Source organism: Channa argus, chromosome 9, assembly GCF_033026475.1.
Source record: "Channa argus isolate prfri chromosome 9, Channa argus male v1.0, whole genome shotgun sequence".
NCBI lineage: Eukaryota > Metazoa > Chordata > Actinopteri > Anabantiformes > Channidae > Channa > Channa argus.
The window spans coordinates 589,143-607,500 of NC_090205.1; the positions used below are offsets into that span (position 1 = coordinate 589,143).

The 18,358-nt window shown below is 39.1% G+C and overlaps 2 protein-coding genes across 6 annotated transcripts in view; both read left to right on the top strand.

Moving 5' to 3' along the window:
• Positions 1-12,028, top strand: part of mylka (myosin, light chain kinase a) — a 61,355-nt gene extending 49,327 nt beyond the window's left edge. For all 5 annotated transcript variants that reach the window (XM_067516927.1, XM_067516925.1, XM_067516928.1 and 2 more), the window contains 9 exons: positions 227-430; positions 1,985-2,202; positions 3,493-3,616; positions 4,729-4,881; positions 6,589-6,712; positions 7,099-7,189; positions 7,357-7,485; positions 7,845-7,957; positions 8,072-12,028. In XM_067516927.1, coding sequence (XP_067373028.1) covers positions 227-430; positions 1,985-2,202; positions 3,493-3,616; positions 4,729-4,881; positions 6,589-6,712; positions 7,099-7,189; positions 7,357-7,485; positions 7,845-7,957; positions 8,072-8,203 — 1,288 coding nt within the window. In that variant the 3' untranslated portion in view covers positions 8,204-12,028. The remainder of the gene's footprint in view (positions 1-226; positions 431-1,984; positions 2,203-3,492; positions 3,617-4,728; positions 4,882-6,588; positions 6,713-7,098; positions 7,190-7,356; positions 7,486-7,844; positions 7,958-8,071) is intronic.
• A 132-nt stretch (positions 12,029-12,160) lies between these two features.
• LOC137133379 (olfactory receptor 11A1-like) lies at positions 12,161-16,409 on the top strand. Its single transcript, XM_067516935.1, has one exon. It carries the CDS (start codon positions 15,017-15,019, stop codon positions 16,031-16,033), a length of 1,017 nt encoding a protein of 338 aa, XP_067373036.1. The 5' UTR covers positions 12,161-15,016; the 3' UTR covers positions 16,034-16,409.
• Positions 16,410-18,358: the final 1,949 nt, after the last annotated feature.

Consider the following 18,358-nt stretch of genomic DNA (forward strand, 5'->3'; position numbering starts at 1 on the left):
ATACCTCCTTTTTTATTAGGATTTCCGAGAAATCACTTTCTTAATGCAGAAAAGCTACTTTGACATTCAAGCACATTTTACAACATGTACTTAGTACTTCAACTTGAGTAAAGTAAAGAAAATGGTATTTCTACTTGTTCTGCAGTATTTTAGACAAGCATACTTTTGTTTGTTGAGTTTGTGTACTTCTGTAACCTCTGTTAAAGCCGTGCTGCTTGTGTCACAGGGGGAAGTTCGGTCAGGTCTTTAAACTGGTGGAAAAAGCCACTAAGAAGGTTTGGGCAGGAAAGTTCATCAAGGCATATTCTGCAAAGGAGAAAGAGAACGTCCGGCAGGAGATCGGCATCATGAACAGCCTCCATCACCCCAAACTGGTCCAGTGTGTAGACGCCTTTGAGGGCAAGTCCGACATCGTCATGGTCCTCGAGATGTACGTATTGTTCCCTCCGACAGCGAACAGCTTCTGTAATAGAACTAAATGACCAAAATCCACTTTGTTCTTCTCTGCAACACCTGTTGCTTATCTTAATTTCAGGATCAGTTTCTGAAAGCTGAGTCCATTTTGAGTTTTCTGCTCCTGATTTCACATGAATTAAATATTAACCCCATTCGTGGCTGGAGACATTGTGTATTTTGGTTGTCCATTCATCCCATTCCCATGAACACAATGTCTCTGGAACACATGAAAGGAATTTCTTCAATGTGTCACAAACATCCTCTGGGACTCATGGATCAGCTGATTAAATCATGAGTCACCAGACATGTAACTGGAGCTTGACTGGTTGGTGGAAACATACAGCTGTTATCATGTCATAATAACATATTTTATTGGTCTTCCCTCTCAACCACTTAATCCACAGAAGCTTTGCGAGGTAACATACAGTGTGTCTATAAAACAGCCAATCTGAAAACATAAAACAACAAAAACAAAGGACTGGCTGATGGTTTCGTTGAAGAACCTGTTTTTATTGTGGAAATCAAACCTGCAGCTGATCTCTGACTTGTCTGCTCTGAGATGAGATGTGTTTGCTTTGAACAGCGGTGGAAAATAATTTTGTGGCCAACAATGAGAGGAATCTGAGAGCAGCTATTTCCTCTGTGCTAATTTTAGAGCCCAGTAACAGACCTAAATGCGCGCACACAAACACACACACACACACACACAATGTTTTTATGTGAGAAACCATCTGTTTCCATCTGTTCTTTACTTTCTTTAAAATGTTTGAGTTCACTGAACTCAGCAAACGTCTTTCTAGCTGTTTTTATTTGGTAATAGATTTTATCAGTCCTTCTTGTTGGGAAAAAATGAGAGAGGGGATGCTCACATTTCAGAATTTGTTTCAGACTATTTACTCTGATAAACAAGTGAGATCTCAGTAACACAGTGAAAGTGAGGGGAAGAGACTTGTTTACATTCTTATTTTGGTATTTCTGTGCTTTCAGCTCAGTTAACATTCAGACCTGCAGCTTCATTACTTCAACACAGTCAGACATCACAGTGCACAGAAAATTTAAACAAATTAACCTATCAGAGTTATTAGCCGCTCAATGTTTTTATTAAACTGGCCACATGTTGGTGCTGTTTGTGTTCGTTTTTAAAAGGCTGTGGGCAAAATGACAGCATGTTCCATCTGTGAGCTTTGACTCATATATATCTATCAGTCCCTCCACTAATCTAATTCACAATGTTGCAATCACAGCCATTCATTTAGTTGGCATGAAATGCGTCATTTCAAGCCACAACAGTCACAGAAACATCTATGAAATCCTGGAGGGAGTTTTTGGGTTTGTGTGAAAACCATTTGCTGTATTTCTACATTTTAACTTAATGGATGTTGAAGTCTTTTGAACAGAACCAGAAATTGTGAACAATCTGCATCCCTTTTTGCCAAAGCAACAAACCACTTTTGAATAAAGATCTATTTGATTGTTAAATAGATTCTATTTACTTTTTTATTTAAAAAGCTATTCTGTGGCTGTTCAGGATCTCGGGTGGTGAGCTGTTTGAGCGGATCATCGATGAGGACTTTGAGCTGACAGAGAGGGAGGTGATCAAATACATGCTGCAGATCATTGATGGAGTCAGCTTCATCCACAAACAGGGCATTGTCCACCTCGACCTCAAACCTGAGAACATCATGTGTGTCAACAAGACTGGTAGCAAGATCAAACTCATCGACTTTGGCCTTGCCAGACGACTAGGTAACCAGATGCTTATAACTGGAGGTACCAGTTCTGTCTCTCAGACAAAACCAGAATGGGCAGTGGTACCGGGTCCTTAATTTTGTCATATAGGACTGAGTTCAGTGTCCTCAGAAAAAAACCTGTGAGAAGTTTAGAAAATAATTGTAGATCATAAATCATAAATATTCTGATTATATTGGATAGTGTATATCCAGCAGCATTAATGGTAGTCTCCAAATCTACAGTAGTCAGCTTTTACAGAAACATAAATGAATCCATCCTAGAGTTTTTTTGTTCTCTGGATCCTGGTATTGACAGATTACGAGATGGACCCTTGGGTATAGACAACCTTGACTTGACATGAGTTTTTTTGCTCTTTAGCCACTGTGGCTACTAGTTTTCCAAGTTTACACGTCACTCAGCATTTTAGCTGGGATAGAAAATCCCATTCCCTGCCTACATTCAGTGCAGTATGACATTATCTGGGGTTGGGGGATTCACTATCTCTAAAGTGCCTAAACACCTCACACAGATCCACTTTCTGAGGTGACCTACACTTTGTAGTGTCCCTGAATGTACCTTGCCTGCCAGACTCTGTAGATCTGAGCTTTTGACAGAATAGATGCCTAGTTGTTTCTTTGAGGTAAACCCTAGAAGAAGAAAGGAAAAGTCCAATCCGACTACCATCCTGAGTTTAAGGTACAGAGAAATAAGCAATCAGCTCTTTGATTAGCATCTGTCACACAGCATTTAGCTTAATACCCTCCATAAAACCAATATCCAAGTCATCAAAATCATTTCCATATATTGCACCATAACATATGATATCTTGTTTACAGTGTCGTTGCATCATTGGCTACTAACCCTGAAGTATAAGGTGATAGGCTTTAACATGGACCAATAGTAAACACTGTGTGCAATTAGTACTGTATCTCTTTGTGGTCCTTCTGTGACTGATGTTTATCTTGCAAACTCAATAGACAAAACACTTAACAGTCATAAAGGCACCTGTAGGCACCAGTTCAGTTAAAACTGAGAGGATAACTTGCAACAGTTGTTTTTCTTTATGTAGGACATGTAAATGACACTGCTGCATGTCTTTGCAAAGGCTGTCCAATATTCTTTGACCATTTGATTATATGCTTTCACAGTCACAGTTGATTCTTTGAACCCTGCAGAAACTTCCATTGAACAAGAAACTTACTTCCAACAGACCACAGCCTGAATTTAAATGAGTTAAACAGGATCGGCTAATGTGTTATTTAAGAGAAACATGATCCGTCTTGTTTTATTTTGTCATCAAAACAGAAAACGCTGGGACTCTGAAGGTTTTGTTTGGGACCCCAGAGTTTGTGGCTCCAGAAGTGATCAACTATGAAGCCATCAGTTACCCCACCGACATGTGGAGTATAGGAGTCATCTGTTATATACTGTGAGTTTACCATGCTTCATTTTGTTTAAAACCTTCTGGGTATTCAGCTTAAAGCTTCATTTATTTATTTTTAGTAGAGCTTTTTTGAGTTTTTTTTTCTCTTTACTTAGCCTGGCTTAACTTTGCCTCATTCAGTTTATTTAATTTAATTAAATGGTATTTTGCTTTGCTCGGTGTAGGGATGTCCCGATACTGATACCAATATCAGCTTTCAGGTCAGAGACTGTCCTATTGTACTCATGTGGGAGGAGGTGGACATTATCGCATTCACATTATTTTAAGCAATGACAACAATAGTGAAGCCTACTGCAGGTTCCGCTCAGCTAAAGTGTTAAGGTCTGTAAAGAGTATCAGAAACATGTTTGATACTGACAGAGATCTGTAAGTACAATTTCACCTGAAGTTTGGTTTATTTTACTGGAACTTTGCCTCAGTTTCCCTCTATAGGCTCTACACTCTGTTACCTGTGCTTCTGTTTACACTTTAGCAAAGCATTAACCTCTGCTAAAGTGTAAATTAGAGATTGCAGCCAGGTGTGTGTTGGCACAACATTGCATTCATTTCTATTCTTGCAGGATTTGCAGAATCCTCTGAATCATACTACAAGACCAACAGTTTGTATTGGTTAGGGTTAGCAAGGGTACATAAGTACTTGTACTCTCTTAAAAAAGTGGTATTGGGACATCCCTAGCTCAGTGTAGTGTTGTTGAATTCTGTGTTTCATGCTCACTTTATTTCATTTGGCTAGGTTAGCTTAGGTTTTATTTATTTAGGTTTTTTTGTTTTGATTCAGTAGTGTCGCCATTTTTAGCTTAAGTTTTTTCTTAGCTGTCCTTCATTTTTGTTTCACTTTTTACTTCAATTTAATTAACTTTTTTAGATTAGCAAAACATTCAGTCCAGTTTGGTATACTTTTAAAATTCACTTTACTTTTCCAGATTCCCATTTTACGTTTTTTTAGCTTCAGCCTCTTTTGTAATCTGTAAATTGAAACCCCTTAGTGTTTTCCTAAGTTGCAATCACTGTTTCATAGTTAAATTAGCTCAGTTAGCCATAGCCTGGATCAGGTTGGTGCTCTTTTTTTTCAGTATGCCCTGTGTTTGTCCTTTCAGGTTGAGCGGTCTATCTCCATTTATGGGCGATAACGACAATGAGACTCTGTCCAACGTCACCTCGGCCACCTGGGACTTTGAGGACGAGGCCTTTGATGAAATCTCTGACAATGCCAAAGACTTCATCACCAAACTGCTAAAGAAAGATATGAAGTAATGATGAACAGAGGCTGTGACACTGACAACGTAACTGAGAGAAGCTCAGAAACAGTTTGGACATAAAAAAAAAAATTGTCAAATTAATTGTATAGTTTGTGGCAGCAACAATGCTACTTTGGCAACACTAGTGCTGCTGGAATTTTAACTGCTTCTTAGACTTTTATAATTAGTTTGAAAAAAAAAAAACATTGTTCCATCAACTGAAACTGAACTGTGGCTGAATATGCATAAGACTCTTTTCTTAGTTTGAAATGTGAATTGATCTTCACCAAAGTCACAAAGCTCAACAAACACAATATTCCTTTACTGATAAATAACATTCATGGTCTTTCATGTCTCTGTTGAACACGGCCATTAAACAAACGAAGTGGAGGAAGAAGTCATGACAACAGTGTTTTAATGTCTGGTGTGAATGTCGCTCTTGGGTTCTTTCCATGGCACCTCTGTATAGTTGAAGCCTGGAAAAAAAGGTGGATTTTGCGCTTCTAAAGCCAAATTAGTAGATTTACTTCAGTATTTAGTGTCATTGTCCTACTGCATCATCCAGCTTCCTCTGAGCTTCAGCTTGCAGACATTATCCTGTAGGAGATCTTCATTAACTGGGGAATTAGTTTCCCCTCCACAAAGGCAGGTGGTCTAGGTCCAGAGGCAGCAAAGCAGCTCCAAATCATGATGCTCCTTCCACTGTACATCACTGATGGGATGACATTTCCATGTTGTTACGTGGTTCTCTTTTTGCACAATATGTAGTCCTGTGAGTTCTTCCCAAGCAATTCTACATTTGTCTCATCTGTCAGTGTTGTAGTTTTTCAAAGTGGTATCAGAAAACTTCAGATATGGGAAATGAGTTTTTTGGAGAGCAAAGGCTTCCTCTGTGTTGTCCCGTCATGGATACCACACCTGTGTATGTCAAACTTGATGTTATTCAGCTCCAATAAATCCTTTATGTTTATAAGCGGTTAATCTACGGTTCTTTTTTCAAATTTTTTTTTACCTCGCTGAACATTCTGCACTGTGCCAATGGGGATCACCTACTCTGGTTTATACTGTGGAGAAGACACAATACCAAATCTTCTTTTTTTAATAGAGAATGTGTCCAACTGTGCACTGATGAACATTTAAACGGTTTGTCTTCTGGCAACCTTTTCACTTTTCAACATATCTTGATCATAGGTCTTCTCAAATGTCTTTTTTTGTGAGGCACGGCTGCTTGTGAATAGACACTGACACTGTTTGCGTGGTTTTATAGGTCATGGTAGTTCTTAACCACACTTCCATTCTTCTTTTTTTGATTGCACGCCAGGTTTGCTAACATCTAAATCCTGTTGATGTTTAGTGACATCAGAAGCCTCCTGAGTTGTGATTAATTTCACTGTGTGTGTTTAATCGGTGTGTTCCATAATGACATGAAAGAACTAGACTACTTATATCAGCTTAGAAATATTGTGTTTGTGGCTATTTATGACTTTGGTGAAGATCAGAGGGTAGGGGCCATCTGTATAAAGTGAGTGTTAATATTTATTCTTAGAAAGTCTCATATACATATATAAATATACCTAATATCTTCCCAGCCTATTTTGTGTCTTCTCAGTCTGGGGTGCTGGGGCCTTTTGAACACTTAAATGTTTAAACTGTATTTACAATTATCACCATTGTCCCATGAGAGTGGAGGCTACAGGAGTGTGTGTGGTTGTTTTTCAGGGCTCGGCTGACCTGTGCTCAGTGTTTTGAACACCCCTGGCTGAAGCAGGACACCAACACCATGAAAGCCAAGAAGCTCTCCAAGGAAAGGATGAAGAAGTACATTCTCAGGAGGAAATGGCAGGTAAACTACAAAGAACTATCAAATACACGCGCACACACACACACACACACACACACAATGTAACATAAACCAGAGCCTAAGGGTAACAGAGAAAAATAGTGATTGAAAACTGTGTTGCTGTGTGGTGGTGGTATTCTCTACAAAACAGTAAGTAATAGATTGCTATTAATTAAGGAATTATGTGCTTTGTATTTTCTCTTTTGTTGTTGAGTCTTTTGTCAGGAAGTAGTGAGTCTACAGTGACACCTTAAATTTAAAAATATTAAAACAAAATTATTCAAGGAAAAAGGATCAAATCCACCTACACTTTATGTACAGTACTTGAGTAAATGCAGTCGGTTTCACTACAAACTGTGAAGTTTTGACTGCTTCTTCTTCTGCCACAGAAAACTGGTCACGCTGTTCGAGCCATCGGCCGACTGTCGTCCATGGCCATGATGGCCGGAGTCAGTGCCAAGAAGGGCTCGCCCACCGAAGGTCGGAGCAACACTGACAGTCCACACAGTAGAGCAGAGTAGAATAGAAAGTGGAGTGAATGATTTCTGTACCTGTTGCTGTTTGGTCATGTGTCGCTGAGTTGGAATAATTAATAGACTGAGAGCAGGACTAGAGAATAAACTAAAAGTGTGTGTGTGTGTGTTCAGAGGACAACCAGTTCCTAGAGTGTCTGGAGTACGAGCAGAAGACCGAGTGCAAGCCCAGTTTCAGTGTGGTCATCAAAGATGTGGAGGTTGTGGAGGGCAGCGCTGCTCGCTTTGACTGCAAGATTGAAGGTACTGCAGTACTGCATATTACAAAGTACTTTGTAGAGAGAGCACTTTGTGTCAGCTTAAGTCAAACGTACAGTTACATGTTCACAACATAAATGTTGATTTCAGTGGGTGTTCATTTTTTTCTCTAGATATTGATTGTGTTTGTCTTATTTTAGAATTTAATCAGTTTTGTAACAGAAACTTGATTTTATCTTAAGTTGACACATGACTTAGTAACTTCATGATGATAGAAAAATGTTACCAACTAAAATGAAGTAACCTGGTTATGGGTAGTTCCTCATGTTTGACACTTTGTTATTGAGACTTTAAATCATTTTAGTGGTGGTTTAGACTTGGAATCACACTGTATCTCTCGCCAGGGTACCCTGACCCCGAGGTGGTGTGGTACAAAGACGACCAGCCAATAAAAGAGACACGACACTTCCAGATCGACTACGATGAAGATGGAAACTGCAGTCTGGTCATTTCAGAGGTCAGAGGTTAAACCCATTTAATTACTCTCATAATCTCTCAAGATAATATCTCTCAAGACATTATGAACTGTCCTACACTATTTGTCCTCTGAAGTTCTGATGTGAACCTGCAGGTCTCTGGTGATGACGATGCCAAGTACACAGTGAAGGCTGTAAACAGTCTGGGGGAGGCAACCTGCACTGCTGAGCTGCTGGTGGAGGTGATGGCTGGAGAAGAGGAAGAGGAGGAGGAAGAGGAGGAGTAATGAAGAGACTGTCTGGACTCCTACAGGGAGAGGAGGTGTCAGAAACAGAGTCGTCTTGTCATTGTCTTATCCTCATTTTGTCCTGCACTTGTCAAACAGGAGCAAGAAAAATTTACCCATGAATTTTTAAAAAAGTGTGGCTGTTATTGTAGGAGCAGGTGGATGAGGTTTGGCATAGGGACAGAATTTTAAATAGTAGGTTTTACATTTTATTAAAAACAATGTTCACAAACCAAACCCCACCCTCAGAAACCTCCAGAATACTTCTCTTCATTAGTTTGGCAGTGCAGCAAATTTGGGTTTTATCTGCGCTGGTGATGGGGAAGATCAAAGCAATTGCACAAGAATTAAAACTGTGAGGAAAGTACATTATGTATTCATGCATTTCCAGTGAAACACTAGTACGTTCACATTATAATTTAAAACATTCAGTAGAAAGACTGACAAGAGTCAAAACAGTTTGACTAAACATTTGTACAGGATTAGTCAGTTCTAAAACAAAAGCACATATTTTACTCCATGTAATTATAAACTAAGACTCAACACATTTAAAAAAGATAAGTTGTTACAGAAATAGCTATTTACTAAAAGACCCTCTGCTTTAATAGCTTAGCTTCTTTTAAACTAAATGGGTTGGAACCCACTGCCTAAAAAACATTTTAAAACCCTTTTTTATTCTGAAACGATTTGTGATGACCTGACTTTTGTAGCATGGTGGGTAATGAACCCCATCCACCTGAAACCTGAAGAACAAACTTCTCTCAGGCCTCCAAGTGTTCTGCTTTTGTTTGAATTTACTAAACTGGATATGATTCTTGGACTTTCTGTTCATTCTGAGATCCTAGTTTATCATTTGATAAAGTATAATATTAATGAAAAGCACCGTTCAGGATCCCTACTAGACACCAAACACATCTGGGACTGAAACGGTCATCTTAATATGGTAATATTAATTTTAGTTTTTCACAATGTCCTGACATTTTATCCTCTGAACATTTAATCAGTTCGTTCTGATGATTAATCACATTTTGTAAACCCAGTAGCAGGACTGGTAGCAGGACCTTTGATGTCAGTAAAATGATAAAAGTACTGTATGTGGCCCAGACCTGCTCCTCGTGGGGGTCCAGTTGAGGAACGAGAAGGGGAATGGAAGTAGTTACAATGAAGAAGGAGATCACCAGAGCCTTGTATTCACAGAGTTAGGTCACCAACAATGAAGGTAAAAAGCAGCAGGCAGCTAACAAATCAAACAAAAAGTCTTTCGAGATGTCAAAAGGTGGTTTGTGTTAGCACTACAAACACATGAAATAACAACTATTCCATAAATAAGATCCACCTGTTACCAACAAACCTCAACAAAACCCATTTCAGAAGACGGCAAACCAACATCTGTTAGCTCATCTGTGAATAATCTTTAGCTGATTAGCATGTGAAGCCTGGGCCACGGGAGCTGTCAGAATTAAAAAGTTACAATCTAAGTAACTAAAATAGTTCAATAATAGATTAAGAAGTATTTAAAAGTAATCATGGAAAACTTTTGATCGGGAGCTAATATTTGTTAAGCCTCATTAGTCTGTTAGCTAATTAGAACAATTGGTGTTCTAACGTGCAATGTGAAATTAAGCATGCGCATTAGAAAAAACATTTAAACTAATAAAAAGATACTTATTGCTAACTAATATTTGTTAGCTAGCTCCTCAGCTATTTAGCCTTAGCTATGGGTGGCACAACTAAGCTTGTTAATCATGTTTTCCTTTTCATTCTCTGTAAAAGGATTACTTTTTATTTATCAGCTATTTTGTATCATGTTAGCATTAAGTGTTACTGATCTTACTCTTATCCTTTATGGGTTTCTGGGTAAAGAAATCCAATCCTTTGTGTCCGAAGCTGTAGAAATATCACCAAAGGCCTTAATGTTGCTGTGACCCAGCTCTGTCCACACAAGGCTCAGCAAAATAGGCACAATACTGACTGTAATAAATTATACTGATTTTTGTCTGTAACCTAGTTGCTCCCCTCTTTGCATCTGATGTTTGCAGCTGAGACATGTCAAAGCTGGCATTTTCCTTCTGTTTGAGCCCTCTTCTTTCATTCTTCTTTGTGTTTTGGACTTCGACAGCAGGTTTAAAACATCTTGGTGCTAACACAACTTCTTATGTTGTTAGCCCTTAAGCAACATGGCGACACGTTCAATGACTGGGGGATTTTCTACCAGACATTTATCACAGTGACTGGGTTTACGTGGATTTAAGTAACCAGGTTACCCAGAGAAACCAGATTATCATAGATAATCTAATTCCTCCTCCACCACGGATTTATTTTGAAAGCCTGACTTACAGGTTTTAATTAAAAAATGCTGCTTCTGGACGGATTTCTCTCTTTTCTTTTCTCAGTGTTCGTGTCACTTTCTATCTGCCAGTCTGACTTTCGATGGACTTAAAATCGAGGCAGCATCGCCCTGTTAATGATGTCCCACCCATTCATTCAATTGGCTGCTTGTTTCTGTCTGCAGCCTTTTGTTGAAACCAAGTTTCCCTCATCCACTACCCAACTTTCAGAAACCAGCTTTCCAGTGACATGACAGATTCTTCACAATAACCTGGTTACTAAAGTCCACATAAACATTGAATATTTGTCTTACTAATATGAGAACACTGCTCTGTCACAATTTTTCATAATTGTGTTTCAAAACTATGCTATAAGTTCCTGAAATCAGGAAAAAATAATTATTTTTTTCAATTCTAAAATGTTTTAAACCTATTTTAGAAGTAGGAGTTAATTACACATATATGTTTTTATATAGTTCCAGTATGGATTTCTTGTAAACATAAATCCTGTACTCACTATTTCATAATAACAAACAATCTCAGAAAACAATAATAATAAACAATCTCAGAATTACAAATGTGTGTGATTATGAGACAAATAATCGACAACTATAACAGCAGACTTTGCAACTTTGAAAAACCATCTCATAATTACAACACCCATAATTCCCGATCTCCATATTTCCTAAACTGAAACCATCTTAAGTTAGTTGTACCTTAATGTTTAATAGTCTAACTTTGTCACTTTATTACTGTTAATATATTTCTCTTTTATTTATTTTAAATCATGACACACAAAAGCACCACACAGAAGAACAAAAAAAAAAAAACAGAAAATGACACTTGAAAGGAACTTTCTTAGTTTTCTGAAAAGGATGTTTCTGGTTTAAACTGAAATGTGTCCAGCAGCAGCCTCAGCATTTAAACCTTTGCATCCTGAGTGTGTGTGGTAGAAACCAGATGGGATTTAACCGTGTCTCCTGTGTTATAGCGTGTCCTCGCTGATGTCGAAGTCATATCTTTAAACTTTTTTTTGTCACATTCCAGCTGTTTGTGCTTTAATCCATTTAGTTAAAGGCTTTCAGGGCTGATTTAACCAAAAACCAAAGAAACTTCTTCACGGGTGTGTGTTTGTGTGTGATCCAATTGCATCTTATCTGGGCCTGTCTGGGTGTTTGGTGGCTGTTTGTTTGGAAAAATTGTTGTCTTATTTTTAGACTTATTTAATGCACAGATTCATAATTATTATCATTTGAGCATCTGTCTTCTGAGATGTCGCCAGCACTTAATTTTTCACATTTGTCATTATGAGTTTCCCTTTCATACTAAACAAGCAGTGGACTCACTCCTAGACTGATTTGTTTTTGTATTAGATGTATGTAGAACATATTTCTCAAATTTTTATAAATATATATCAGTTTGATGAACTGCAGAAGACATGTATGAGAACACTACAACTGTAGTTACTCACAGATACCAAATAAATTTTTATCACAAACCAAGTGGCTGATGTGGTGTGCACAAACACAATTGACTAACATATTAACAGTCTATAGTTCTGTGAGTATGAGGTGTTTAAATTTACTTTATCTTAATAATGTAAATAATGGTACTTTCAACAATCTCCATATAGACATTAAAACCATGAAGAAACATGTTGCCCAGTGCAGTGGTTTGAGTTTCTAAATGGGGATTTTTGAAAATGACAGACCCCATCCTCAGAAATGATCATCCATTTGAATCAGGCCCCTGTAACAGATCAAACAATGTTCTGCTTCATTATAGATTCTCAGAAACATCCATGACATTGCGGAAGGTCTTTCAGTAATGAGTGCACGAAGTTAAGACCTGTAATTTGGGTTCAACATCCACAAAACGAGAGGATTCCTAACATTTCAGCTCAGCTTAGTGCTGATGATTAAACAGGACTGTACCTCATAAACAAATATGCATTTTTAATTTTTACATGGAAACTGGCAACTACATCTATGTTACACACAGACCCCCAGGGCCACAGCTGTGGGAGGACTTTACGAGAGAAATGAAAGCACTCATCAGACAGGGATGTTTTTGTCACTCCTACTGTAAACATGGTGCATCCCTACGAGTATAGCTGTGTGTTGTGGTGACGGCACCTGGTCAGTGTAACAGGTGAGTTAATGAAGTCACCTGAGATCACCTCATTAATCAGCTCTCATTAAGACCAGCAGCTTGTTAGTCCACAGAGTTGTGTCCTCTTAGGGCAGAGGTGTTTATGAAATGATCACTGTGACCTTTGACCTTCAAAATTTGTGGAACTGTCAGATCCAGATGGACCGGAAGGTACTGGCCAACTAGCCAGACAGTGTGGTAGTGGACAAAGAACAGAAGATGATAGTGGTGATAGAGATAGTAGTTCCAAGTGACAGCGGCATCAAAAAGGATATGGGAACCTGGAAAAGTGGTAAGGACTGAAAGAGGAAGTATGGTGAAAGTAAAGGCTAACACTTGGGAATGTGTTAGTTAAGCCGTTACTTGGCACGGTTGCAATGTAAGGTGCTCACCTGATCCACCAGGATCAACATGGGGTTCAGTGTCTTGCCCAAGGACACTTGAACATGTAGCCAGAAGGGACCAGGACCTGAACAATTGACCCTACGGACCACCTTACCAACTGAGCTACAGCTGCCCAAAGAAGTTGTCCCCAACATCTAATATGTAGTTTTCTGGTAGTACAAGACCCTCACCTCTGACTTCCTTATCACATCTTGTTATCATTACCTATGCAGTCAGAATGGCCTTCCATTGTTCTGACTGTAAATCGTAGTGGTGTGGATTAGTGAGACCATGGCTTGTTGACTCCTGGTATACAGCTTTATGTCATCCCTGTAGAGGAGATGGCTTATGGTTGCTCCATTATGTAGTCGGTATCCATAACCAGTCCTGGTGATGATTTGCCTGAGGGGATTCAGGCCTATGCAGAACAGCAGCAGGAACAGAGAATTTTCTTGGTAAAGACCACCCTTACTGTTAACATTTAGTCATTTGGCAGATTCTTTTTTTTTTTTGGCAGATAAATTAAGACCTTTATATTATTTAATCAATTTTAGTTTTTACTTTGTAAAAAGACTCAACTGTGAAGATAATCTATTGCACCAGAAATATAAAATATTACAAAATGTTAATTTATCCTTTAAAAGATAAATGAATTCTAAATAATAGTAGTTTTACTGCAGTCAACTTGTTGTTTAGTTTAATGAGGTCCACTGAGGAAACATCCCATGTTTTAAACACACTGCTTCTTCTCATGCTGCAGTTCACTGGTAAATCTGACATGTGTTAAAACACGCTGCAGTATGTTTCTAACAAATATCTGACGTTATAAATTGCTTATTCTTGGTGTCCATTACCATGTTATTTTGAACACATTGCTAGTTCTCATGGTAAATCTTACATGCTTTAAACATGCTGTTTGCTGTCATGTTACAGTTGACATGTATGAATCATATTGCTTCTCATTATAGTTCTGTCTAAACTTGTTCTGTCTAAATGTTTTAAACACGCAGGTCATTTTCAGGTTAAATCTGACAAATTTTAAACATGCTGCTTCCAATGTTGAATTTAACATTTTTTGTAACATTAATCTGAAATATTATAAACATTCTTGTTCTTGTGGTCCGTTACCATGTTATGTTAGTCATGTTATAAAAACACTGCTTGTTCTCATGTTTATTCTAGCATGTTTTAAATGCACTGCTTCCTCTTATGTTGAATCTAACACAGTTCTTGCTCTCAAGTTTTCATGTTAAATCTGACATGCTTTAAACAAGCTTTTTGCTCTGATGTTACTTTTTGACATGTATAAAACACAAAGCATCTAAATTTGGTTCTGTGCAAATTTGGTGTGGAATTTAACATGTTTTAAATGCGCTGCTTCTTTTAAAGTTGAATCTAACACAAGTCTTGCTCTCATGTTAACTCTGACATGCTTTAAACATGCTTTTTCTCTCGTGTCTCATTTGACGTGTGTAACACAATGTTGAATTTAACACGCAGGTTGTTCACAGGGTAAATCTGAAATGTTTTAGCACACTGCCTTCTCTCCTGTCAGAGAACAGTGTTAATTTGAACACGTTTAAAACAATTAATTTGCTCTTATGGATTATTGTTGAATCTAACAAACCAGTTGCCTTTCATGTTGTTTTCATGTTAAATATGACATGCTTCAAAGACGTTTTTGCCCTCATGTTACATTTGACATGTAAAAAACACACAGCATCTCAATATAGTTCTGTGTAAATTTTCAACGTCTTTTAAACACATAGGTTGTTTACTGGGTATATCTGACATGTTTTAACACACTGCCTTCTCTCCTTTCAGGGAACCGTGTTAATTTGAATGTCTTTGAGACATTCACTCTCATGCTGTATTGTTGATTCTAATATGTCTTGTGTTTAGTGTGAACCATTGTTGCACTGAATTCAGTACATTTTCTTTTTGTTTCATCATGATATCATCAGGGATTAATGCGACCCCTGTAATGTCCCCGGGTATTAACGCGACGCTTTTGACCTCTCCGGGCATTAACGTGACCTCGCTGACTGCTGTGACGCTGCTGACCCTGAATGGCTTTGTGCACCTGTCGGGGCACAGGTGGCTCTTCTTCTTTGTATTTTTAGCGGTCTACATATTGGTGTTGTTCAGCGACAGCCTGGTGGTGTATGTCATCTTTTCACAGCGAAGCCTCCACCGGCCAATGTTTATCTTCATCGCCGGTCTCTTGATGAACTCTCTTGCCGTGAGCACAGCGGTTTATCCCAAACTCCTGTCTGACCTAGCGCTGGACATGTTTCACGTTTCACGCTCAGCATGTCTATGCCAGGCCTTCGTGGTGTACACTCTGGGTGCCTCCAGCTTCATGCTGCTGGCAGCCATGGCCTTCGACCGCTACCTGTCCATCTGCTGCCCACTGCGATACGCCATGGTGATGTCTCCTGCTGTGGTGGCGGCGCTACTGCTCCTGTGCTGGCTACTTCCTGGTAGCCTGTTGGCGTTCACGGTCTTGCTTGCCGCCCAACTGCCACTTTGCCGCTCACAGTTCAGTCGGATCTACTGCGACGTGTACAGCTTTGTCAGCCTGAGCTGCGGTGGCCGCGCGGCACTGGTGAGCGAGGTGTACGGACTGCTGGTTGCTGCTGTCACCGTACTCCTGCCCACCACCTTTGTGCTTTTCTCCTATGCCAGGATCCTTGTCATCTGTCTGCGCCGCTCACGCACCTTCAGCAACAGAGCGCTGCACACTTGTCTGCCACACCTGCTGGTCTTCCTCAATTATTTGCTGTGCACTGCTGTGGAGCTGCTGCACCGCCGCCTGCAGCCCGGCAGTGAACATGCCACCTCCATCATCCCCTCTGTGCTTGTGGTGGTGGTCCCAACCGCTTTTAACCCGGTGGTGTATGGACTGAAGATGACAGAGGTGTTAGGACATGTGAGGAGGCTGCTGAGTTGCCAGAGAGTGCGATGATCAGATCTGATCAGCTGTCGATGGGATTGATGACTCCAGTCATTAATAATGAGGTGTGGGAGATTATTAGTGCTGGGACAAGAGAATACATATATAAACCCACTTATATTATATTTTTGATTCATTTTATTGTTTTGTTTTTAAGAGACAACACATAGGAAACAAGGTTACATGATTTGACTTAATTAATAAATGGAAATATTATATTTACATAAATTGTATAATTTATTATAATTTTGAATTACAGTGGCCTGGTGGATCAGTGGGTTAGGGTTAGTGGACGAAGCATAGAAGATGATAGTGGTGATAGAGATATTAGTTCCAAGTGACAGCGGCATCAAAAAGGATATGGGAACCTGGAAAAGTGGTAAGGACTGAAAGAGGAAATATGGTGAAAGTAAAGGCTAACACTTGGGAATGTGTTAGTCGAGCCTTTATTTGTCACGGTTGCAATGTAAGGTGCTCACCTGATCCACCAGGATCAACTTGGGGTTCAATGTCTTACCCAAGGACACTTGAACATGTAGCCAGAAGGGACCAGGACCTGAACAATTGACCCTACGGACCACCTTACCAACTGAGCTACAGCTGCCCAAAGAAGTTGTCCCCAACATCTAATATGTAGTTTTCTGGTAGTACAAGACCCTCACCTCTGACTTCCTTATCACATCTTGTTATCATTACCCATGCAATCAGAATGGCCTTCCATTGTTCTGACTGTTAATCCTAGTGGTGTGGATTAGTGAGACCATGGCTTGTTGACTCCTGGTATACAGCTTTATGTCATCCCTGTAGAGGAGATGGCTTATGGTTGCTCCATTATGTAGTCGGTATCCATAACCAGTCTTGGTGATGATATGCCTGAGGGGATTCAGGCCTATGCAGAACAACAGCAGGAACAGAGAATCTCCTTGGTAAAGACCACCCTTACTGTTAACATTTAGTCATTTGGCAGATTCTTTTTTTTGGCAGATAAATTAAGGCTTTTTATATTATTTAATCAATTTTAGTTTTTACTTTGTAAAAAGACTCAACTCTGAAGATAATGCATTGCACCAGAAATATAAAATATTAGAAAATGTTAATTTATCCTTTAAAAGATAAATGAATTCTAAATAATAGTAGTTTTACTGCAGTCAACTTGTTGTTTAGTTTAATGAGGTCCACTGAGGAAACATCCCATGTTTTAAACACACTGCTTCTTCTCATGCTGTAGTTCACTGGTAAATCTGACATGTGTTGGAGAAGCAGAAGTTTCGTAGTTCAAATCCCAGCCCATGAAACAGGTGTGTCCTCGAGGTAGACTCTAGCAGCCTGTGGCAGCCCTCTAATCCCCCTCAGAGGGATGATTTAAATGCAGAGTAAAATGTAAAACATGCTCAGTGATAATAATAGTGACAATAAAAGCTCCTTCTTCCTAACTCTAATCCATTTCAAAGTGTCCTTGAGCAAGACACTGAACCCCAACTTAGTTGCTCCCGGTGAGTTGGCCAGCTGCATAGCAGCTCCCCATTGGTGTATGAGTGTGAGTGTGAATGGGTGAATAAGAAGCAGTGTAAAGTGCTTTGAGTGCCAGTAGGTAGAAAAGCGCTATATAAGTGCAGACTATATATTTATTACTCACACAATACATAAAACGTTCATAAACAGAGGTGGTAAATGACCAATTATATTGACTCAATAACTGTATTTTAGTAAAATTAGGGGGCCTAGTGGCTAAGTAGTAGAGCATTGGGTTGGGATACAGTAGGTCATGGGTTCAAATCCTACCCCAACAGGTGTGCCCCCCGAACCACCAAAGGCCACCTTGGTTTGGCGTGATAAGTCATGTCATGAAACATGTTCCGCTGTGGCGACCCCTGACGGAACAATCTGAAAGCCGTTGACTGAACCTGAGTAAAATTGTGTGGTACTTTTACTTTACTGGAGTATTTTTATTTCAGGCTAGTTTTACTTCACTTCATTTCACAATAAAATGTTTTACATTTACTCCAATATAGATATTTTACAGCTTAAGTTACTTTTTAAAACAAATCCATTAAAGTAATGGATTACAATGTATATGATTATGGAGTAAAGCCCTGTCAGGACATGCAGTGGTTCAAACCAAGTTCAGTAGTGTTAGGGAAAATATTCTTCACATATTTCAGCAAGATACTGTTGTACAAGATACAACAAGAACTGCTGGAGTACATTTCAAGAAGAGGTGTTTCTAATGTTTGGCCACCCATTTAAAATGAATCAGGTGCCCAAAACATTAGAAACACCTCTTCTAATAATGCACTAGAATACAACTCCCCTACTCATCATGACCTCAATAATAAA